Source organism: Oncorhynchus masou, chromosome 23, assembly GCF_036934945.1.
Source record: "Oncorhynchus masou masou isolate Uvic2021 chromosome 23, UVic_Omas_1.1, whole genome shotgun sequence".
Taxonomy (NCBI): Eukaryota; Metazoa; Chordata; class Actinopteri; order Salmoniformes; family Salmonidae; genus Oncorhynchus; species Oncorhynchus masou.
In genome coordinates this window covers 25,295,719-25,321,305 of record NC_088234.1, presented here as the reverse complement: position 1 = coordinate 25,321,305, position 25,587 = coordinate 25,295,719, and the positions used below count along the sequence as shown (strand labels likewise).

Here is a 25,587-nt window from a genome sequence, read left to right as displayed (position 1 = left end):
TGTTTTTGTCGCCATGTTCTTCACATGATCCGTTATTTCCTTATAATATATGGGAACTCACAGCGCACCCCTTTTCAATAGATGAGCATCAGTAATTGTCTACTATTTGTTTACATAAACAGGGTGCGTGGTGTCATAGTAGCCTACCGTGTTACTATATTTAATAGGTTACGGGAAATAATATGCTTATGGCGCAATGTAGACACGTTCAACAAGACAGAGATGTTTCATTGATATCACTTGCATTTTGATATCTTGAAATGCTGCATGCATGGTGGTGATTCGAGTGTCAAACGTGTGCAGGCCTATAGACCAGTGAGCGGTCTGGGCATAGCAGTGTCTTGATAAGCAAAGCAACAATATATGTGGGCTGCGCTAGAAATATATTTTATTTCACCGTGTCATTAGAATTGACCGATTTTTTTAGTTGGAACATATTGACGATGCGCGTTCCAGACCCCGCCTGCTTCACAGTACGTCATTGGCGAGTAGTAGGGAGGGGGCGAAGGGAGTCACTTCCCTGCCTACTTTTAATAGCTTTGTCATGTGATGGAAGCAGTTGTAAGACAGGTACCCTCAGTTCATTCTCGGTAAGGGGCAGTAGCCTGTGCGAGAGCGAGTGGAGCGCGAGTGGATTTCTTTTTGCCTGATTTCTTTTTTTGTTTCTTTCGGACCGTCATTCAGTGCCTGGATGGCGTGGGACAGGTGTAACCAGGACTCGGTCTGGAGAGAATTAGAGGTGAGCAGTTCTAAAATATCCAACTTATTGTCAACTGTACCGTTCTGGAACGTTTTGGGTGATGGACCTCACAGAACATCCAAAGACGGTGATATCCGATAACGAATACGGCTTTTCCTTTGCTGGTGTTGGCACGGGATGCGTAATATCGCCGCTATTGCGCTGAGGATACGATACGGGAAAATGCACAGGAATACATGACAAGTGGAGGGGATAAAGCAAAATTGCTGCTTTTACTTCATAGTGTCGTGTTTAAGTCGTTATATGTAATGTTGTAGGCTGCATGAACGGTGCGTCTCTTGCAGCCCTGGAGTTTGCTGCTGGTCGCGTCTCCCTAGGATGTCGTGCAGTCGGAAAGAATGTTTACATGCGTATGTAGATCTTTCCCGTCAAAGTCTGTATTCGCTCTTGTGCTGATGTGAGAAGGGTCCGCTCTTGAAGTCCGAATGACAGAAATGTCTCTAAGTCAGGTATTGTACAGTGACAAAGAACACTCAGACGATATACGTGTCTTTTTATCGGGATTTTACGTGATTTGTTCAGTGGGATTTGTTCAGTGGAAAGTGCAGGGGTGATAACAGGCACGGAGGTTCGATATTACGGAGGAGCATCTTCTCTTACATGTATCGGGCGCGTCTTGACATTTCTGCCAACATCCGTTTGGAGGAGTAAACACATATCTGTAGCCTAGTTGCATATTACAAAATAGGCTATGAGAATGTTTTGACCGGTTAATGAAAATATTTGCGTAATTGCCATCGGTAATGTTTTTCCCAGAGCATACTTTGTAAGCTCTTGGTTTAAAACGCACGGGGTAGATTGACAACTCAATGCAATGATTTTTACTTGAATAACTGGAAATAATGAAAATAGTGATTTGGAGATGGACGATAGACTATAACTCTGTTATTAGTGTTATGCAGTTTGTTTTAGGCATTGAACTGTAGACTATAGTCTGCAGTTACCGTCGACTTTAACGCATTCATGGGATAGAAGCTCATCTTCGATATGACGCTGCTGTCGGTTTATCAGCTTTTCTCCATCTGTCTATTATCACCACTCGAGGCAAGATTGAATGACAATTATTCGCTTGACAAAATGCCTTGAAATGTCAGTTTAACCCATTACTTATTGACCAAGACCATTGACATACGCATGTATTTATTTGCTTTCCTTGACAGCCTGGCGAATTACTTTATGCACCAGTAGCACTCATTTACACTTTAACTTCAATTATTCATATCGATAGATGGATGCTCGGTCGTCTGAGCCAGCCTGTCAAATTATTATATATATAAAAAAAAACATTTGTCTTTTTTGTTCCGTGTCGGCATTTTCGAGTGTACCTAGTGATATCTGCTGCCTATCTATTGTGTTGTTCACCCCCCCCCCCCCGCCCCCATTAAAAAGGTGCGTGTTTTTCAAGAACCTGTCCTGCTTGTGACAGACATGCTAACTTTATTCTTTATTTTCTAAGTGCGTCAATTCATTCTGAGTTGAGTATAAATCATGCCGTGAAATTTCCAAAGACCGCCTCTTTACAACCAGGGAATTTCACTCAACATCCTCAGTCATATTCCTAATAATCTCACCATAGCAGGTGCTTGTATGTGTTCTGTGTGCGTAAATCACGTTGGCTCGCAGTGGCGGTTAGCGCACTCCCCCCTCGCTCTGTCTGGCGGCGCTATTTCATTAACACCCTTGGAAGTCGATGAGAAGATTGAGAGGAAATGTCAGATCTCTCTTTGATTTCTTTTTTCGTATATCTTGATAAAGTGGGGCATTTCACAGGGCTAGGAGGGATAGAGACTATGATGAATTTGCATCTTTATCCTAGTTTATGGGCAAAGGAGAGCGAGTTGTGTCGTAAATATAGCCTATGACTATGTCATCTCGTGAGCGCAACCAGAGGCCGGATCGACTATGGCACGTGTTGGCATGGGCGTTTTTTTTTTTGAAGCCTACCTCCCACTTGGTATAGTAGGCTATCTGTCTCTCTGTTGCCCTGAGTCGAACCCTGGGCTCATCTCTCTCCAGTCAGACTCCCTCTCTCTGGCTCCTTGGCGAACTAACTGCCTCCGGGGTATGCCCGAGGGTATCACCATTAACTCTCCCTTAAGTCTGCATACATTGAATCCTGACAACTCTCTAGCCAACATTTATGACATGTGGGGTTCGATTTGACATTTGCCAAATTTAAAACGCCTGTTTATCTATGCATAACGAGGGTGTCAGTGGGAAGACGCGAGAGTCAATTTGGGATAAAAAAAAATACCTGCATTTGGCTCACTCGAGCTGATATCTCCTTGCTTGCTTGGGGGTTTCTCTCTCTGTCGAGTAGAAGTGACTGCCATGTTCCAGAACAAGATGCATTGCGTGCAGTGCTGGCATAACCTTGCCTCAAGCAAGCACGGGCCGCTGAAGCAATTAACATTTGTAACATATTGGCACCTGAATAAGAAATGTAGGTTAGCAAAGCTCCTTCCTGGAACGTGTTTACATTGAGCTTGCAACCGTTGGCGCAGAGTCAAACTTCATTGCCCCATCTTCCTCCTCTCTCCACACCACACATATTTAAAGTCTGTGGATCCCCTCAACGCAGTTCGATGAAGCGATGATTTGTGTCTGGAGAGCGGCGGAGCAGCTATCGCATAGGCCCCTATATAAAAGCGGACAGTGACGAATGAAATGGCAGCTTTTAGCATCACCGCCGCCCGCTGTATCACATGTACGGGGAGAATAACAACTGTTGGGTCAGAGTGAAATTTGTGCCATGGCTACCGGTGCCATTGTGTTGACGCGCCCAGGTCAGCCAGTCAGGTGGCAAGTCTAGCCATACTGTCATTCAAATGAGGTTGACCCCGAGAGTTCAGCCTATCAGTGACATGGACATAACCAAAGGAAGAATACCCATGGAACACGATGTTGAATGAATTATCAGGCTTTATTAATGTCTGACCTATTAGGCCAATAGGCCTAGCAGGATTTCCTAGTCTACTAAAACGAACCATGCAGTATGAGAAATGTAAAAAGGTAGGCCTATCAATAAAGATAACTTGTTATCATCAAATACATAATGAATGTCCTCAAGGCCAGGATGTAGTATACAGATATTGCATAATAACCGTAAAATAATACCTGTGCGGGTAACGGCTTGTGAATTCATGTGAAAAAGTAGCTTCCATCATTTGCCTCAGTGTGCGTTTGTGTTTGTGTGTGTGCGTTGGTACGTACGTGTGTGTCTGCGCACCTTTGTGTGTGTTGATGGATTTTTTGACACCTTCCGTCTTCTTGTCTCCCCAGTGTGCTGCCTTGGTTGGCGAAGACCAACCCCTCTGTCCGGACCTCCCCGAACTCGACCTCTCAGAGCTTGATGTCAGTGACCTGGATGCGGACAGCTTCCTGGGCGGGCTCAAGTGGTACAGTGACCAATCAGAGATAATTTCCAGTCAATATGGCAACGAGGCTTCCAACCTCTTTGAGGTAAGAGAGCATATCATACTACAGCTTGTTTTTATTTTCCTAAGTCTCTCTGCTCCCCTTTGCCCCAGTATCACACAATTTATGACACGGTCGTTAACTATTTACGGATCTTTTGGGAGCCTGGACTCTTGTTCAGTATGTATTTTTCCATCTAGGAAGTGGATGCTAGGTAAATGAACTCTTCAGAGGTCACCAGCCTGAGCTCAGTCAGCGATAACAACAAACGCGTCACACTGTATGCTGAGTTTGCTATCTGTTGAAAGCCTTCCAGGTACATGATAAAAACCTCCCGCCTCGTACAGTATGTAGTAGTACCGACTGTATTGAGAGAGGGACTTTATATCCCCCTGAAAAGTACGAAGTCAAGATAACAGGGGTTTGGCGATAAGCCTGGAGACCTTTGTACTGCCCTTTGGCTTCTCTCCCTGACAGTACCTTATCAATCCCCCAAGTCATTTATTACAGTCCAGCCACTGCTCTACTCTGCTGTGGCAGGCATCTAAAGGAGCAGAGGAAATTAAACCCAGCTCTTGGCCCTTTGGCCCCCATATTATGGCCATATTGCGAAAGCCCCCTTTTCCAAAAGGTTTGGGAGGAAAATGTTCAACTTTCAACCTGCGGCACTCTCTCTCATTCAGGGAGGCAAAGTCCACTGAAAGTAGCATGCTGGGGGGAAATAAAGTCATTTGGGAGAAGTAAGCTAGGAGAGACAGTTCATTACTGGTTTATCAGTGGGGAGATAGGCGAGGAACATGGAGATTGGTGCTGGCTTGGCTGGAGAGAGGAGAATGCTGGAGGGGAATGCCACTGTTGGTCTGTGGCTTGTCATGCTGTCACGTTTTCGGAGGCGGAAAGTGTGTGTCTCAATGGCCCCAGTAGGGGAGAGGTTGATAGCGGACAGAATTCTTTCCACACACACACACACACACGCCTCCCTCCCTCCCTCTGGTCCTTCAACCTAGCGCCAGTGAGGGGCCCCGAGACAGTCCCTTGTGCTCCGGGGTCCTGAGTGCTAGTCGTGTGACTCCGGACCCTCAGAGTTATATGGCCTGTGGCCGATGAGGGGATGGATAAAAATACAAGCTAGCATGTCTGTCAAGTGTGTGTGTGTGTGTCACATTTTAAAACACAATGCACTCTTTGAGGTAGCCAGCATAGAGAAACCAGCACTGTACGAAGTGTGTGTGTGTAGGATACTACATTATTTCAACACACATACTACACAGCTACAATCAGAAAACAGCTGTAACGCTCAAAAAACATCTGAGCACTAATGAATGTGATGCATTTCAAATGAGCTGGCTTTACAATCAATGAATGTATTCCTTGTGCTGGTGGTTGCCATCTGGAATTGGAAAGTGGAAAGTTTTCAAGTTGCCATACGAAGTGCTCAGTACATCATACTGCAACGCTGGGAGTTGGCTCGTGTTATTAGTAATCCTTACTAATCTGACAGGGGAAAAATGGTTGGTTCTCTCTCAGTGTTTGTGTGTGTGTGCGTGCACGCTCACAGATCAGAGGCTTGTGGCTGGGGGTTGCCGCACAAACTTTCTGCGCTTCCCTGATTGGCCTGTGTGGGGCACTGCAGCGCCCAATCACAACGTCAGGTTTTTAGACATGGTTAATGATTGGCCAGCTGTTATGTGAAACAAGTTGGCACAGGGGACTTTGTGTTCTTCCTCTCTCACAATCTACTGCCAATGTTTTCTTAAACTACCTGACTAGAGGTTAATGGGTGTTCGTGGTAGGTCGTCTCTACCCTAACCTTAAACAATGCACAAACGAATGAATACACACGCACACACACAAACCTCATAGACATACAAATCCACACACATACTTACATAACTACTGCACACACAAATGCGCATAGTCTCTCTATCTAAGTCTCTCTCACTAATTCTCTCTCTTTTTCCACACACACACAGAGTGCTGAAGGGCCCGTTGCTCTGTTTTTTTAATCCCGCATGTGTGATTTGCCATGGAGTTCTTCTAGTGTGCACAGAACAGAGCAGGCCCTGGCTGGCAGGCAGATGAGCAGAGAGAGAGAGATCGAAAGCGAGACAGAGAGATAGGATCGGGGAGCAGCAGCAGAAAAGGCACAGTGGATTGTTGTGAACTTGACGGTTGATGCCCTTCAGTGTCAGTTCGCTTGGCCATGATTCATCTGGAGCATCTCCGAGGCTAAAATGGTGGAGTTGAGTCTGGAGGTGGTAGGGGAGTGGAGGCCGCTTCCCAGGGAGGGTGCCTGGAAGCTGGGTGCAGCTGTCACCGTGGGGCCCCGTTCTGGAGGGTGGGCGGCAGGGAGGGGGAACCAAGACGGGGAGATGTGTGCTAGGCTGGGCTCCCTCTGGCTACTGCACACAACTGGAGGGAGGGGGAGAGCGTGAGAGATAAAGAGAGAGATAAACAGATATAAAGAGACAGAGTGAGAGTGATAGAGGCAGAGAGAGACTGAGACCGATAGAGAGGGAGAGACCGCAAGAGAGAGACACCCTCTGATGCCAGAGAAAGAAAGCTTTGTCTTTCCGTCTTTAAGAACAGCCTCTGAGAATCCTTCCTAAAATGGACACCCTGGTTGTGTTTTAATGAACTTCAGTCTCGGTCCAACGCTACTTGGGAAGAAGAACAAGTATTGTTTTTGTAGCGTTGGCACTGATGTAGATGCTGCCGGCCGCGTGACTGGCGGTGGCAAATGTGTAAGCAGCTTTATTATTATACACCTAGAATTTTGTTTTTAAAAAGTCGCTGGCTGTCGATACTGTGAACATCTAGCGTGAAGTTGGTTTGATCATTAATGGACCAGGGTGATTGTTCACATCCTGCACATGGGCTATTCGTGTGTGTGTTTGGTGTGTGCGACTACTATCAAGTGTTTGATATAGAGTGTGTGTGTGTGTGTGTGACTGTCTGCTTGTGCGTGCACTTGTGGTGTGTGGGTGTGCTTGTGCATTGTGTGTGTGTGTTCTTTCCCTTGGATGGCTTATTTTACTGTACTCTGCCAGTGTTCTTCAGCGGGATCCGGACAATACTGAGAGTGGCACACAGCCTCTTACAAGGCCAGCTATCAGTCTGGACCATAGTGTGCTCTCACACCTCTTCAACACGCCCCGGCCACTAAGCCAACACTTTCTATATCGGGCTATGGTTGTTGGGTCTGCCAGTGAGATTATGTCCAGAACTCCCCAACCGGTTGCCAATGTGGACTCAGAATCACGTGGGATCTCCAGGATACTCAAACAACAGATCTCGATTCAGATTACGCTGTCTTCAATCCCTACCTTAAACCTTATGCAGATTAAGCAAGATCTGATCCTAAATCAGTGGTTAGGAGCAACTTTATACCCACTCCCATCAAATATGGCTGCCGTCTCCTTGTAAGGAAGGAGTGGAAATTGCCCAATGACAGCCGGTCTCAAACACTCCGATCAAGCCATTCAAAGATGACTCTATCCCCAGCTGTCAATCACTCAACATTACCCAGTAAAGATATCAGACCATTAACAGAGTCTCTTATTAACAACGATAGTGAGGTAGTCAACATCGCTGGAGGTAAAACAAGATGTCCATTGCGTGCCTCTGTCTGAAACAAGTTGCTGATCCCGCGGATTGAGTGATTGGCGTCATTTTCGCGGCAAGGATAGAATCCCGCCGTGGAGTGCCAGCGGTAATCCCCCAACTGATGAATTAAAAACAAGAGAGTCTGGTGAGAGAGGGAGTGGAGGATTTAGGGCATTAGCCAGGTACTGTATATGCAATGGCTTTTTCTGTGTCGGTCGCACACAAACACGCTAGATTAGTCATCGGAGGTGGGCGATCTTGCTTACGGCGGGTTTGGGATTCTTAAAGGAAGAAGGTATTATGCCTCTGAGACAGAGGTCCCTCCTCTGTTTGTTTCATTTTTGTTTGTTTATGTGTTGTTCAAATGTTTCCCTGGGCATATGCAGTGCTTGGGCATATGCAGTGCTTACGCATAGCGGGCCGAGGAAGAGAAAGACAGCCCGGATTGATTAGGGGTGTGTGTGTGTGTACGTTTGGAAGTGCTGAATGTGTCGCAATCAAAATGTTTGTTTAATAGTCCCCCCTCCCTCACCCTAGACACTCACAAGTAGTAAACTTGCACGCACACACACGCGCGCACGCGCACATACACACACACACGAACACACACACACAAATACACACCTTCATCATCCTCTGTTACCAGTCCCCGCTGAACGCTGGCTGCGTTTACTTTGCAAATTTATGCTGACATTTGAGAGCACAGCACACGCACCCTTTCTGCAGTTCAGCGAGGGTGGCTAAATTATCATACTGTTCTGTATAATATGATTCTCTCAAGTGAGCCCTATTAAAATAAAACACACTTCCCATAATTGTTAGGACCCCTACTTTGTGCACAAACAATGTAGTTTGATAAAAGCCAGGCTCCCCTTCTTCTGATAAACAAAGGCAATCTCTGTAACAGCGTAACAGACTCACAGATCTGCCATTCTGGCTGTAATGTAGTCTTGTGGTTTTTTGGGGGGAGGGGTGTTGCAAGTGTGCTGATCAAAATGTTATGTTCCAATACCCCTTTCTTCCAACACACACAGGCACACTCAAGTGTACACGTATAGGCACTCACTCACACGTGAACACACACACGTCAGCACACACACACACGGTTGAGTCGGAGCGTTATCTCTGAGCGTCTGTCAGATTCATTCCACAGCAAAGAGATACTCTCCCTCTATCTCTCTCCTTCTCTCTATCTCTCTCTCCCCTACACAATACTCCATTGGCTCTCACACAGACATACACACACAGACACTCTCCCCAAAGGATGTCTGCAAACAGCCCCGTTACGTTTCATATCCAGTGGGCATAAAGAAATGGATTCACCCGCAGACTGAGGAATGGGGAGGAGGGGGGAGGGAGTGAGGGAGGGAACGAGGTGAGCGAGGCAGCCAAGAAAATAGTATCCTCAGGGCATGTTTGGAAAAGAGCAAGAGGGAATATCTTTTGGTGGTTGCTTGGCAGGCTGGCTGGCTGACTGTTGTATGTCTTCCTAAAGAGATACACTGCTGATTGAGGGCTGGGTTGGAGCAAGTAAGTGCCCCAGCTGAGTGTCCTCAAACGTATTAGATAATTGTATCTGCTTAACAAGACACCTGCACACACATGCACTCACACACACACACACACACACACACACACACACACACACACACACACACACACACACACCCTTCTATTCAATCAGACGTCACCAGTACGGCCAAGAGTTGAATGGGTTTTGTGTGTGCAAGCGCTAGCCGGACTCTCTGTCTAATGTTTCGGGGTCTGTGTATCTAATGATGAAAGGTTTTGGGTCCCATCTCACACAGAGAACCGTACTGTACTGGGCATTGATGGAAAACCCACTAACTGTGTCATCTGACAACACCATTGACACTGCATTTGGAAAGTATTCAGACCCCTTGACTTTTCCACATTTTGTTACGTTACAGCCTTATTCTAAAATGGATTAAATGTTTTTTGTCCCTCATCAATCTACACACAATACCCCATAATGTTTTATTAAATGTAAAAAAAAAGAAAGCCTGACATTTTTGAAAGTGTATTACAAATTAAACCCAGATATATCACATTTACATAAGTATTCAGACCCTTTACTCAGTACTTTGTTGAAGCACCTTTGGCAATGATTACAGCCTCGAGTCTTCTTGGGTATGATACTACAAGCTTGGAACACCTGTGTTTGGGGAGTTTCTCCCATTCTTCTCTGCAGATCCTCTCAAGCTCTGTCAGATTGAATGGGGAGTGTTGCTGCACAGATATTTCCAGGTCTCTACAGATATTTTTGATTGCGTTCAAGTCCGGACTCTGGCCGGGCCACTCAAGGACATTCAGAGATTTGTCCCGAAGACACTCCTGCGTTGTCTTGGCTGTGTGATTAGGACCGTTTTCCTGTTGTAAACTGAAACTTTTCATCAAGGATCTCTATGTACTTTGCTCCATGCACCTTTGCCTCGATCCTGACTAGTCTCCAAGTTCCTACCGCTGAAAAACATCCACCTTACATGCTGACCAGACCGCTAGCCTGCGTACATCCGTCATCGCGTGCATGTTGATTTTATCCACCCACACCAGGTCACACAGGTTGAAATATCAAAACAAACTTTGAACCAACTATATTCATTTGGGGACGGGTCGAAAAGCATTGAACATTTATGGCAATTTAACTAGCTAACTTACTGTTGCTGGCTAATTTGTCCTGGGATATTAACATTGGGTTGTTATTTTACCTGAAATGCACAAGGTCCTCTACTCCGACAGTTAATCCACAGATAAAAGGTTAAAGTTTGTTTCTAGTAATCTCTCCTCCATCAGGCTTCTTCTTCTTCGGACTCTATATGGAGGTTGGCAACCAACTTTAAGGTGCATTACCACTACCAACTGGACTGGAGTGTGGACCTCAGTTAATCTTTCAATCACCCACGTGGGTATATGCACCTAAAAACCAATGAAGAGATGGGAGAGGCGGGACTTGCAGCACATCAAGCTTCACAAATAGTACCAAGTTCTATTTTAGCACCTGGCTATGCAGACGCTCGTTGAAGCTCGCAAGCAGTGTGGGTGCAATGATTGAATAACACATATGTGTACATTTACTTTGCAACGTGAGCGGTGTGGTCAGCATGTTAGGTAATGGTGCCAGGTTTTCTCCAGAAATTACTATTGGCTTTCAGGCCAAAGAGGTCAATCATGGTTTCATCAGACCAGAGAATCTTGTTTCTCATGGTCTGAGAGTCTTTAGGTGCCTTGTTAAATGGCAGGTGCCATTTACTGAGGAGTGAGTTCTGACTGGCCACTCTACCATAAAGGCCTGATTGGTGGAGTTCTGCAGAGATGGTTGTCTGAAAGGTTCTCCCATCTCCACAGAGAAGCTCTTTCTGAGTGACCATCGGGTTCTTGGCCAAGGCCCTTCTCCCCCGATTGCTCAGTTTGGCTGGGAGGCCAGCTCTAGAAAGAGTCTTGGTGGTTCTAAATTTTTTTCATTTAAGAATGATGGTGGCCACTGTGTTCTTGTGGACCTTGAATGCTGCAGAGATTTTTTTGGTTCCCCTACCCAGATCTGTGCCTTGACACAATCCTGTCTCTGAGCTCTACGGACAATTCCTTTGTCCTCATGGCTTGGTTTTTGCTCTGACATGCACTGTCAACTGCGGACCTTATATAGACAGGTGTGTGCCTTTTCAAATCATGTCCAATCAATTGAATTTACCACAGGTGGACTCCACTCAAGTTGTAGAAACATCTCAAGGATGATCAGTGGTAACAGGATACACCTGAGCTCAATTTCGAGTCTCATAGCAAATGGTCTGAATACTTATGTAAATAAGTTATTTCTGTTTTAAATGGTTTATAAATTATCCTACATTTCTAAAAACCTGTTTTCGCTTTGTCATTATGGGGTGTTGTGTGTAGATTACTGATAAAAATATTTGATCAATTTTAGAATAAGGCTGTAACGTAGCAAAATTTTAAAAGATTCAAGGGGCTGAGTACTTTCCGAAGGCACTGTATAAGGTCCCAACACGGGTGGGGTCAGCTATGTGACCTAGTGTCCTGTATGTCTCCCTCCTGAACCCCCTAATGAGGACATGGGGGTAAAGGTTAACCATGAAGAGGTCACATCCACCTCGCATTTCCATCAAAGTAGAATCTGACTGCCAGCCACTGGAGTGAAGCCCCCATGACAGGTTTTTTGTATTTATTAAATATAGGTTGTGTTTCCTTTGAGGTTGTAATGTGTGTTGGGTGTGTGTGTTGTTTGCTTGTTTGTGTGTTTGTGTGTTGTTGTTGTTCTTAGAGTAAGAGTAAGGTGTAAAGTTGGCATGCCGTTGCTGCAATAAGTAGGCACCCACACTTCCTCAAGCTATACTAGTAGCTAGTGTATGTGTGTGTGTGTGTGTGTGTGCGCGCGCACGGGCACACACAAGAGAGTGAGACAACTTATAAAAATACCAGGTGGTGACGTTTGCATGTGATGAATGGCTAGTCGCTGCACTTCCATAGCGTTCCTGTCTGTGTGTGTGTGTGGCTATTTTTAGTGCGAGAGCGTAATCTGTACTAAGAGCCTTTCAGGACCGCTTCTCTTTACTCTGGCCGGAAATGCTAAGCCAATAAGCCCCCTGCACGCACACATAGACACACACACACACACATACAAATACACGCAGGAACCCAAACCGCAAGCCAAGCCTTCCTGTATTATTTAATAATGTATACTTTCAAGCGGGTGGGAGTTAAAAACACTTGCTTTTTAGAGAGGGATAGAGCGAGAAAGAGTAACAGAATGAGTGAGAGCGAGGCAGAGTAAGAGAGAGAGAGAGAGAGAATAGAGTAAAGAGAAAGGAGAGAAAGTGAATTGAAGAGAGAGTGAGAGCAAGTGAACGATAGAAAGAAGGAGAGAGGCCCTCAGTCCGTGGGTTCAGTGATTAGATGTGAAGTGCTATCAGTCCTGTGTGATCCTCCTCTCCAGGAGAGGCATATCGATCAGAGGTGTGCAGCCCTCCCCAGCCCGGCAGCCCTGCCTTGCTACAGCTAGCATTTCTGCACTAGCGCCTCTCTCTTCCCTAGACCTACTCATAGAAATGGATGGAATAAACAAAAAAATTGTTGTGATAGAGAAAAATGGTCTCTTACAAAGTAGCTGGTCTTGGTTGTTTGTTCTTCCGAAAGAGTGTGCAGTGTTTCTTTTTCTTGTATGGCTTTTGATGTGGAAGTCAAACTCACAACCCTGGTCATTCCGGAACTACGTTCAAGACCAATTGAGCTACGCGAACTGCATGTTTATGGTTCAAGCTTGTGTTTTCTATTTGAACATTTGGGCTCAGGCAGGGCCTTGAATAGTTGTAAAAGCTCTTGAAGTAACTCCTTGTGCTTGAGTGAGTGGCTGCTGGGATGACGCACATTGGCTTGACAATCATTACCACTGACAGACAGTAGGCTAAGCAGAAAGCTGTGGCATGGACATTGATGGTGTGTGTGTGTGTTTGTGGGAAAGTGAAGGGGGAGGTGGGGGGGGGGTCTGTGTGTGTGTGTGTGTGTTGTGTGTTTGTGGGAAAGGGAGGGGGTGTCTGCCTGCCTGTCTGCCTGCCTCTGTGTGTTTGTGGGAAAGGGAGGGGGTGTCTGTGTGTGTGTTTGTGGGAAAGGAGGGAGGTTTGTCTACCTGCCTCTGTGTGTGTGTGTTTGTGGGAAAGGAGGGAGGTTTGTCTACCTGCCTCTGTGTGTGTGTTTGTGGGAAAGGGAGGGGGGTTTGTCTGCCTGCCTCTGTGTGTGTGTTTGTGGGAAAGGGAGTGGGGTTTGTCTGTCTACCCCTGTGTGTGTGTGTTTGTGGGAATGGGATGGGGGGGTTGTCTGCCTGCCTCTGTGTGTCTGTGTGTTTGTGGGAAAGGGGGGGGGGGTTTGTCTGCCTGCCTCTGTGTGTCTCTGCTGTGTTTATGGGAAAGATTAGGGGGTTCATTCTCACTGGAATGATGTACACACATTTGTTATGAAGCACATTTGGGAAAAGTGTGTGTCCTCCGATGGAGCTGTTGACCTAATTGTAATGAGCGCTAGCTCGAAATCCCTCTATTCCTCCATCCCTGTCTGTGTCCATTACCACGTTAGTGTTGTTATTACTTATATTAACTGGCAGACTGAGTAGGCTTTGTACCCAGACAATTTTGTCTAGTATTGTCAATTATGGTACGGCCGGTAGCCTAGTGGTTAGAGTGTTGGGCCAGTAACCGAAAGGTTGGTGGATCAAATCTCCGAGCTGACAAGGTAAAGATCTGTCGTTCTGCCTCTGAACAAGGCAGTTAACCCACTGTTCCTAGGCCGTCATTGTAAATAAGAATTTGTTCTTAACTGACTTGCCGAGTTAAATGAAGGTACAACAAATAAATCAAATGCTGGCCAATTCCGAGCAGAATAAACAAGGCCTATATCAATGGGCAACGTCATATCAAAACATACCCTCTTCTTCTTGCTGAAGTGTGCTCTTGTTCACTCCTCCCCACAAAATGAAAAGCATTGGATTGGTGTAGGCGTGGGATAGAGGGCTTTTCCATGTACCAGTAATTGTCCTTCAAATCCATGAAGGTATGTGGATAGGTGTTTAGAGAGAAAGTACAAGCATTGGAGAGTTCATAAACGATGGTGTTAGGTTAGCTGGCCGATGCCCTCCCCCATTTATGAGACAGACAGTGATATCATAATAAATATCAGCAGTAACCTTCACACACTTAACACGGTCCTCCATTTAAAGAAGCTGAAGCACTTGAGGCAGGAGGCCACAGGTGTGTCAGTATGCAATTAGTGAAATAACAAGGCTTGCAAGCGGTCAGCTGACAATTACAGGGACATTCCACTCAATCGAACATTCAAACAAACAGGATAAAGGTTGAGCCGATTGGAAAAGATCAATTTCCGGGATTTACATGTGATAATGACATTTTATGATCCGAGATAAACATGCAATAAACACATTCATATAAATTACAGCGAAGGCTACTCCTTGACAGGTATTTCAACGAAGGGTATTTCAATGAATTTAAGTCCCATCTATGAAATCTTTCCAAACACCCATCTGTATTGATGCAGAGGACTTAGACTTTCTCTCGTTAGTTTGCTCTATGTGTATCTCCACAGTTGTAGAGACGTAGTATTACTCAATAGTCCCACTCAGACCGTTGAAGGGTTTTGGGCGCCCTCTTATGTTTACCTGCTGGCGAGTGTGTCGCCACCCCAGAAAGGCCATCAGATAGCCAAGTGGATGAAACGTGACTCTTGATAACCTGCTCACAAAGTCCAGGCACGGACAAGGCCTACCTGCTGCAGCACCCGGACCAGATACAACTGGGGAGGGAAACACACACACATGCACAGAAGTCAAGGTAAAAGATAATGCATTTATTTAGTAATCAGCAAATAGCTTTTATGCAGTAGGTAAGTGCCGAGGTCTCTCGGCTTGATAGGATCATTTGCTTTCAGGTGTTTTCTGCTCTCCTTGTTGTACTCGGCATAGAGTGTAAATTGAATAGGGTGACCTTTTGCCACGGAATCAAATTGACTATATTTTCCGAAAAGATTTCTGTGGTTTCAATTACCATATATTTGTGATATTGGGTCCATACCCTCCCCAACACCACGCACACACATAGACACACACGCGTGCTTACATAGAAGCACACCCGCATGCACACGCGCACACGCACCCAATCGACGCAGAAGTGTGCTTCCCTGCATACAAAATGTTTTCCTGTTTGCGTCCCGGTACACAACACCACTGTGTGATACAGTATCTGTCCACCCTCATCCTCGCCCTCTCCTTGCTATGGGATGTATCCTCCTTAGATATTACTGCGACAAATGAAAAGGCCCGCAGCCCTTGATGAGCTTGGCAGGGTCTGAAAGGTCAGGAGGGGAAAGGGGGGGGGGGGCAGCGGATATTATCCTTGGCAGTTCTGTGAGAAAAGGAGAAGCTTTGGATGTTCTCTCTCCGTGAAAATGTCGTGACAGCACAGCCTCAAAATAACACCACACATTGTTTTTGTTTTGCTACACGCACGGTAACGGTAACCGATGCGCTCTTTGGTGGAGGAAATGTGACAATGTCCATTTAACAGGGTTTGCACTTCAGAGACCCCCCACTCTCCATCTACTGACCACCATTGTTTACACGCCGACACATAGCGAGGGATGCTTAGCACTGCAGCTTCATAGCTGTCCACTAAAGCAAACGGCCAGTTGCATGCCATTAGAAAAATGCATAGAAAATATTCCCCATCTCTTTCTCTGTATCTAGTGGGATTTTTGATGCAAGCAAATTATTTTTGATACAAGCAATCACAGTCCCATTTCAACTAAGATCCATTTCTTGCGTCAACCTGGATAATACAGAAGAAACCCAACCCAAATCACCACACGAAAGAGCATTCAAACATTTTGATGGTGTGTAATTACGTTGGAGTAATAAAAAAATAAAGAATTAAACAGGCTCTGACCACTCTGACCATCTGTTAGAAGGAGAGAGACGAAAAACAACAGCAGTTCTGGGTTAGGCCTTAGATGTGGATTCTCTAATCACACTGTTAATATCAACCCCCCTCATGGTCTGGCTTCAGCTGTCTGGTGACCGGCGGCTCTCCTGGGCCTGTAATGCTTGTGACTAAGCCACTCCTCAGACTCTAGTAAGTCTCGTCACTGGAGAGCTCCAGTTGTCTTCAGCAGTGGAGGTGGGCATACTAGTCCAAACCTCCTGGGGGGAGGGGAGGATTGCTTAGGTGTTCTGTCCCCCCCACCCCTTTGCTAGAGGCATATGGAACCAACCATTGGCCTTCTCTTCATTTGTTGGTGTCCATCTCCTCATTTGTTGGTGTCCATCTCCTCATTTGTTGGCGTCCAACAGTCTGATCTCCTTAGAGATCCACCGTTGGCGTTGTGCGAGCTGCTATGTCTGCCTGTTTCTGTTGTGTGTACACCTGCTTAGAGAATCCTGAGCAAGGATTCTAGCTTGTTTCATGGCTGCTGATGATGTTGTGGTGGTAGTGTAGCTTTTGCTGACTCCCATGACTTTTGACCCAGGGGTACTGTACAACCGGTAAGGCTGAAGTCTAAAAATTGCCGTAGGACAAGGATGGCGTCAGCAGATTTTCGAGACCTGGGCATGTTTTGTGTCAGAGTTTCGGTCAAGATTTGTGGTGGGACAGCCGGAGCTGTCGGTCAAAGACTGGCCCATCAACCTTTTACAAACCAGAATAAAGAGACGTTTCCTTATAAACACGTTTGGGTTTTACCCTCCGAATCAGAGTGAGTTGTGTCTGGTTTGACGGTCTGTGACAGAGAATCGGTCATAAGGATTTTCTTCTGCTCTTGCGCTCCCCCCCTCTCTCTCGCTCTCTCGCTCTCTCCGTTCTCATCTCATAGCGCTCTAACGGTTGAAATGGCTCCCAGGAGACACATCAGTGCTGGCCTCGGGGCATACACTTCTCCCTCACACAGTCCAAGGCTTCACCGACAGGCCGGAGTGTAGTTTCCACTGTTTAAAAGTCAGACTGGTTGTCAATGGGAGTGACACGTGACAGTGATATCCTGCCTTGACATCACTCCTGATATCACTGAGAAACTGTGTGTAGGGTCAAGATGTCTGGCTTGGATCGAACGGTCAATGGTCTTGATCCTGCACCGGGATCTCTAGTAGTACATTGCCGATGTTCGGCAAGCTAGGATATGAGCCCTCCTACGGCGTTAGCTCAGCAGAGAGGGAAATGGTCTGATTTGAGCTGAATGGATGGTCAAGGAATTAGACTTTTATTGCTGGGTAAATGGCCTGTATACGTGTGTTTTATTTTTCTATGTGTGTGTGTTTTTTGCGTGTGTCTTGGCTCATAAACATTTTCAGGTGTGGACCGATGCCACCTGGTGAGCCTTGTGTCCAAAGCAAACAGACCCCGGTCTCTTGCTTGGGATCGTTTGCTTGGGAAATGGACTTTGAATAATCCGATGCACCGTTGACTCCAGTAGCCAGACGGTAAAACGAGACTGGCCTTCAGCGCTGACATCTGTTACCGGGCCAATCATGGCCTTGACAAATTTGACAGTTTTAATATTTTGTTTTATGACTCGTAACAGTGAGAAAGACAGTGCACACACACACACACACACACACACACACACACACACACACACACACATACACAGACACACACATACACAATAAAGATCTATACAGCACTTATGTATTGTGTCGTTCCTATAGGTTACAATCAACTTCTCTCTCCCTGTGCTAAATGACTGGCCGTCTCTGTTGGCTGCATGATTTGTTTCTCCAGTGCATCGTGCTGCACCTTAAAGCCGATTCATGGTCCAACCAGGGTCTGCAGTGGCCGTACAGCGTTCACGGCGAAGCGGCCTCCGCAGAGCAGAGTGTGTCATATGCATCCAATGATTTGTCTGCACCACTTAAAATGCACCGGTCGCACTGATTCAGGGCTAATCTCTATAACCAGCCAGCTAATTACAAGCAGCCGGCTAAAATAAAAGACAAGACCTTACCTCTTCTGAGATATTGGAGTCGGTACCCCGGTGCTTGACATAGGAGCTCAGCCAAGAGAGCATGAAGTCAAATGGCACCGTTTTCTCACCTGCATCTCCACTTCAAACATTTACATTTATTTTGTTTTACGAACTTGTCCTGCAAATGCATCCACTTCTTGTGGCAAGCGTCCCCTTCCATCGCCACTCCCTCACGATCTCTCTTCCCCTCATTTTTGTGTCTTTGAAAACCCTACACACGGTATCATGAAGATGTTTACATTTGCAAACTTGTTCTCATAGCCTTTTGTCAAGGTTCTTCATGTTTATTGTCATGGAAGTTGTCAAGGAAGTGAGTTTGTGTTTATAAAGGACCTACTGCCCCCACCTACCATCAACCAATCATGTAAATGCAGAGTTATACAGAGCCCTCCACATTGTTACAACATTTGGGAGGTCCATGGCATCACCGTACATAGCTTGATTTGGCCTCCGCAATCCTCCGCAATTGTGTCATACTCTCCGTACTGAGCGTTATACAACACATTTTCCAAAAAGTAGTAGCATTAGTCACGTAAACACAGAAATAAACAAATGCCGGACCAAGCATAAAATTGCCCCTTTCCCTCCCCCTCTCCTGCCATATGTTGCACCTGTGTGACCAGCTGACTTGTCAGCTCGACTAACGCCTTAGTGGCTTCTGACTTGGATTTATTTCCTCTGAAATCTGGGGCAATAATGCAGAATGACATTATTTGTTCATCAAATCTAACGCTGCTTTCTTGGCGGAGTTGTGACGTTGAAGCGGCTCACCTCTCCTCCTCTCCACTCCTAGCCTGGTTTCCCCTCCGTTTCTGATTGTGCTTTGATTAGGTCTGGCTACTCGTTTAACCTCGTCCGAGAGAACGCCTTTGAGTTTATGAGGGGGCGGAGAGAGAGAGAGAAATATCTAGACGAAGCAGCACAATTAAATTGTCAAGGCGCGGATTTAACCCCGAGCAATTCGCAGGCCAATTTATTAAGAAATGTTTTCTGTCTGTGTAGACTGACTTTTTAAAATTTCTCCCCTTTATTTGCAGTCTCCCCTTATAAACAGTACTTTCAATAACAGATGACCCATTTAGAATGAGAGGATTTCTTCTCCCTGAGTGGTTGTTGTAACAGTCCCTTTCATTTTAAGATAACAGCAGTGTGTATAAAATTAATCTCTGTCTTATTGAATGATCAGGTTTGCAATTGCGTAAACTTTTACAGTGGATTTTTTGATTCCCCTCCTTCAAAGATGGAAAGATGCATTGCCAAATGCCTACTTGAAGTTTGATCCCTGGCACATTGCTCGGAGGCTTCAAATCTTCAAGAAGCAATTAGTCCATTTAATTTGGCTATTTAACTCAGAGTTCAAAAGTGTTTATTTATTTTTTTTAAACATGCACACCCCGTTATCAGTGGCACGAATAATACCTCTGGAACACAATGGCTCGGCGGAACTCAATAAAAGACTTAAAGCAAGGACGATTTCAAAGACAGCCTGTCTGATAACAAAGAACCTCGCCTGATAATGAAGGACTGGTGTGCTGCTTTTTTTTCTGAGGGAGGGGAGGGAGGGGAGGGGGGAGGAGGTGGGAGAGAGATGGAAGAGAGATGGAACAGTCCTACCGGCGCTTGCCAGCATGCTTTATGGCTAATTGAAGCGCTTGGAGTAAAACAGCCATGAATGGCACCCTTTAGAATTGAAGCGGGTTAATATATTGTGATCCCACAATTAGCCTTGGATGGTTAAGATCTCTTTAATTCAGTGAGGTCCATTAACCAGGATGGGAGAGATGGTGCTCCCACTGAGACCATTCCTTTTTCTTTTCTTCTGCCAACCCTATTTCATTCTCTCAACAGCCACTGTGGTAATCGATAAAAGAGGACGCCAGGTTAGCCCCGGTGGTTGAATATCTCAACCCAATCGGTCCAAGTGAAAGACTTCCCCCAGGAGGTTTCTTTTGGCTGGTGAAGAGTCAAGGGGTTAGTGGATTGACTTTGGTCCAGTAAAGCAACGAGAGGAGGGTCCTAAGCTGGCATGGCAAAGCTGGGCTTTGCTGGACAGGGGCTCTCTCAAGAGGAGAACCACTTTCTCAGGTCTCCTCTTTTCCCCCAAGGCCCTGAAAATCCCCTGACTGGCCTGGGACTCTTACCAGCTGGAGCTTTAGCAAGGCCTGTAGCATGACCGTCACGACTTGAGCTTTTACAAGTGTCCCTTTCACAGCATTACAGTCCCCCAGGGGGTTATCTTGAGGAACATGGCCTACCTCTCAAGTCTAGCAAGACTTTTTTTTAAACCGGATTGCAGTGGTCACGTACCTCGAGTGAAACTCGACCAGAGCCTTGTAAAAAAAAATCCTGAGACCCCTCCCTTCCGACGAGGCTCGGTGGCCTTTTGAACTTCTACTGGCACTCGGTCAGACAGTGGTCTTGATTTCATGTGCAAAGCACATGCATACTGGGCAAGACGAAGCTGCAAAGGAGGTTAAGAAAACGCCACCCAAGCCTTCAGTGAAAAGTTGTTTATGTTGAATCCAAACAGATGGTTCTCCATTAAAGCCTCATTTGAGATAATCTGAAATCATCCCAGTTACAATTTTCTAGCTGAGGAGCGCATGTTAGGTTCTGAGAAAAGGATCTGGCTGTATCAACTGTTATTACCCACCCGCTTAGTGCACGGCTAATAAAGTGGGATGTTGGAAAACTGTGAACGGCAACATAGGTTCCGGCACGCTGAATTGAAGCTCTTTTGCAAGTAATTAAACAGCATGGTACCACTTCGGGAGCAATTTCCTGCTAACCGTTTACTGCCAGTGCTGGCGTGGCCCCAGTCACCGTTTTGTTATCTCTGTGAAATGATGTCCCTTTTTATAATGTTCTAATAATGACTGAGAGCACATGTTGTTAGAGGGTGAATGTTGTCTGAATGGGCATTGGATTCACATTCTCCTCACTGTCAGCTAGCTAACGCAAATGCTTAGGCTATCTGTGCCATCTTCCCAAAAAATGAAGGAGAAAAAAACATTAAATGGCCGCTATCTCAGAAGCTCTAAAGCTTCTCCTGTGAAGAGCTATCCACGGTGGTGTGTAATCGTGGGAAACTCAGAGGGGTTGAATGGGAGCAAGCGGCCTGGGGTAATTGTGTGCACGAGAGAGCCAAGCCAGAGTAGGCAAGTGGCGCTATCTGAAGGGATGGTTCCCCCTCGGCGGGATGATCGCCGCACGCTATCGGCGAGAGATGCTAATCCTGCTGTGTGGCATAAAGGGATTTGTTTTTATTCTTATTGGGCTCGCCGTGGAGCATCCCGGGGCGATTACTGTTTATCTTTTCCTGTCTTTTCGGTTCCCCTGGGTTTTGTCCTGGAACTTCCAGTGCCTGTTGTCTCCCCCCTCCCTCCTCCATACCCCTCTCTCTCACACACCTCCCCTGTCGATGCTCGGCAGCTCACATCTCTCCGTCTCTTTCGCTCTCTCTCTCTTCACCCCTTTAACTGTGGAAACAGCTGCAGCTAACTCACAACATCCACTTCAAAGGGGAACAAGAGGCGAGAACAGGACTTTATTTAGAAATGTCGACGGCATCTTTCCCCTCACACACGCTTCTCCACGGACGTCAGTTGTCTTTTCCTACTGCTTAAAAAAACACATTCATTTAGCATTAACAGGCAGTAATTCGCCTTATCAGAGGATTGCTCAAAAACATATTTTTGACAAGCCTATCGCTCCCTTTCCGGCAACTCAACATCCCTCCTTCCCTATCTGCTCCCCCCTAGATATTTTGCCCGCGTGTCACCCTTGTTAATGGATTTTTTTTTGGGGGGGGGGGGATATTATTTTGGTGCTGTAAGCTGCATGCTTAAAATATGAGTGACAGGCCTGACTCATGTGCGCAGAGAGAGAATTGTGTTTTTAAAAGAAATAGGACTCCAGAACAAAGCTGTTCTGCTGCAAAACTGGCCTACTCTATTAACAACATAAGCATGTTACCACCCACCCTCCCAACCCCTTCTGCAAATAAATACACATGCTGCTAAAGCAAATTCTCTAAACTAAAATGTCCTATTTCTCTCTCCATCCCTTTTCCCTCTTCTCTTCTCCTCCTAAGAAGATAGATGAGGAAAATGAGGCCAACTTACTGGCAGTGCTTACAGAAACGCTGGACAGCATCCCAGTGGACGAGGACGGATTGCCTTCGTTCGAGGCCCTGGCAGATGGGGACGTGACCAATGCCAGCGACCAGAGCTGTCCCTGCACCCCCGACGGTTCGCCGCGCACCCCCGAACCAGAGGAGCCCTCCTTGGTAAGACCCTGTTCCGCCCCCTCCCTCATCCCCCAGCACACACCCTTCCCTTCACTCCCTTCGCCAGAGCCTCAGCCGACACCAGATAAGGCACTATGAGCGAAGCCAGCCGGTGACCAAAAATGGCTGTGTGCCTTGCAGGCCTTCAGCTTTGGCAGCCCAGCCGCCAACCCACATACCCCCCCCCCTTGTGCATGTCTGTCTGTGGGCTGAGATGAGCCATGATTCAGATGCATGGATGAAAGAGCAAATCGAATTGATCAGTGTTAGCTGTGAGGTGCTAATTACATTGTAGCGTACGAGCTGCGCCAATGTAATGATACATGCACAGTGGTGGGTCTGGAATGGGTGACACTATGCCACAGGCCTGAAAATCAAGCTAGGGATGTAATCAGGAAAGGAAATCCATCTCATCTAATGTCAGTGGGCCACACTAATCCCAGAACCATCATTGGTTTCCTGATGAAGGTTGGTCATACTGGTGTATTTGTTGCGAAACACAAAACATGACTACAATAACCCCTTTGATTTGGCCTTTCCTGAGGGGGTTTGACCTGGAATATTGTTTATTTTGTTCAGTTATTGTCCGTTGTATTTTACGCTGGCTTCTGCTTGACCAACCTATCCACATGAGTAAAGCACGGCCGTTGTGTACCCCAAAACACCTGCCGCGGCAACATAGTTTCTCATTGACTTGTCCTCTTAACACTGTAAATAAACAGAAAGAAGACCTGCCTGATAGATAGTAATGAGCTTTGTCTTCATGGGGGCTTCTGTGTTGTTACAACTACATCAAGATAAATCGAACATCCTCAGTCACACATTTACAAAAGCGTTGACTATCTCTGATCGTTTATTTGAGTGAAATGTTGAAATTTCAGAGGCAACGGCAGTTTGCGTAATCTCTACTCACCCCTTTTTTTTCTCTATTCTCTCTCTCCCCCCCTTTCTTCTCTGTTCTGTGTGGGGGTTTTTCAGCTGAAGAAGCTCCTTCTGGCACCCGCAAACTCCCAGCTCAGCTATAATCAATACATAGGCGACAAGGCACAAAACCATGCAGCCAGCAACCACCGGATCAGACCAACACCTGCTGTTGTCAAGGTAGCTACCCAGTCGCACCGTTCGCTCACTTCAAAGGCACCGCTTCCGAGGGCCCCTCCATGTTTGTTTATCATCCCTGCTCTCAGATTTCTTTTCATTGCCGGCCTTGGAATGTGTTAAACTTCTGCTCCACTGCAGTCTCGTAATAAAAACAGGCTGATTGCCTGTTCAGCTTTCCAGGCGAGGCATCGGGACTGTTGTCTTATTTAACCCCCCCCCCCCCCCCTCCCCGTAGAGGGAATGGGTTTTCCATTTAGATGAATGTATTATTTTAGTGGGTGTATAATGGGCACAGGAATACAAATTAAGTGAAGTCGGTGATTCCAGTATTTTGCAGTTTGCCGCATTTCATTGGAACATGATGAATGCTCTTGAAGATTCTATTTTTATTTAGTACGATAGCACATAAATAATACATTCGTTTACTCCCGCTTGTTCGGAGAAACTACTGAAAAAGGTGCGCTTTCTAAAAAAAAAAAAGAAAAATAATTTGGAATGCATTGGTAGCGTTGTTGTCTAGTAAACAGCGCATATGGGAGCCGTTGTGTTGTGCACAAACAGAGCTAACACATCTCTGAAAAGTCTATTTTTAAACCGTTCCTTTGACTCACCCACTTCTGGAGCATGGAGCTATGAGGGCTCCCCCAGGACAGGGGATGAGCGCACAGAGCTGCTGCGGTGCCGCTCGGGGGCCACGCAATTAAGATGATGGGCGGGCGGCGCTCCCACCACCGCCTCCCAAACAGTTGGGCCGACCCGTTGTGCTGAGCCTCACTCTCTCTTCCTTATTCTCTTTTAACTCTTTTCTTTCTTTCGTTCTACCCCCCCCTGCAGACGGAGATCTCCTGGAACAGCAAGCCGAGGGGGGGCTGTCCGCAGCAGAGCCGTCTAGTGAGGCGCCCGTGCACCGAGCTGCTCAAGTACCTGACTGCCACCGACGACATCCTCCTCCAGACCAAAGCCAGCGACGCCAAGAGCGCCTGGGGGGGTGGTGGTAAAGACAAGGGCGGCCTGCTGGGCGCCTCCTCCTCCACCTCCTCGTCGCCGTCCTCCTCCTCCACCTCCTCCTTCTCCTCCCTCTCCTCCTCCTCCTCTATCGCCTCCAAGAAGAAGTCGTCCTCGTCGTCCGTCGTGTCGCAACAGCAGCAGCAGCAGCAGCATCACCAGCGAGGTGAGAGCCGGGCTGCTGGCGAGTGTAGTGTGGCTGGTGTGGGGGCTGGGAAGTGGCGTCGTTGCGCTCATGGGGCTGGTGGCACTGAGGGACAGTCCGAACCCGCGGCGGCCCCCGCTCCTGTCCCCCCGGCACGTAGGAACGACAGCGCCCATGCCCGCCCCAAACTGGAGCGCAGGCCGTCCAGTGAAGAAGGAAGGCCGCCAGGTCTGCAGCCTGCGGTGGACGCAGGGCGCCTGGCAGCCGCTAGGTTCATTAGGTACATGCATTCTTATTCTCTCCTTCCTAGAGAGACGGGTCAGACAGGCAGCTGTGGGCGTTGCCCTGAGGTGGGCACTGCCACTCAGGCTAGCGAGTGCTGGGGCGGGCATGGCCGTGGTGAGGCAGCGCGTAGGCAAATCACAGTGACCATAAAGAAAAGAGAGGAGGAGCCGGGGCATCCGTTGCTTAGCCAGTTGCTGACCTCCAAGCAGAGGCTCGCCAGCTATCGGGCCCATTTGCTCCTGCCCGCTACTACCCCTCAGCCCCGCAAGAGCAGTTCATCAAGAATTAGCTCTGGAGTCCTGGAGAGGGATCAGTGTCCCAGCCAGGCTATTGAGGTGGAGGAGAAGTACAGAGGCACTGTCAATATCAATCCCGGCAGCTGGGGTCTCAGACAGGCCAAGGAGCCTGATTCGGACCCCCTGTTGGCCG

The 25,587-nt window shown here is 46.9% G+C and overlaps 1 protein-coding gene across 1 annotated transcript in view; it reads left to right on the top strand.

Moving 5' to 3' along the window:
• Positions 1–554: 554 nt before the first annotated feature.
• LOC135510615 (peroxisome proliferator-activated receptor gamma coactivator 1-alpha-like) overlaps positions 555–25,587 on the top strand; it is a 45,202-nt gene continuing 20,169 nt past the window's right edge. The window contains 5 exon segments of the mRNA XM_064931676.1: positions 555–739; positions 4,043–4,222; positions 22,428–22,622; positions 23,601–23,723; positions 24,558–25,587. The exon segment at positions 24,558–25,587 is cut by the window's right edge and continues 297 nt beyond it. Of these exon segments, the coding sequence (XP_064787748.1) occupies positions 692–739; positions 4,043–4,222; positions 22,428–22,622; positions 23,601–23,723; positions 24,558–25,587 (1,576 nt within the window). The 5' untranslated portion in view covers positions 555–691.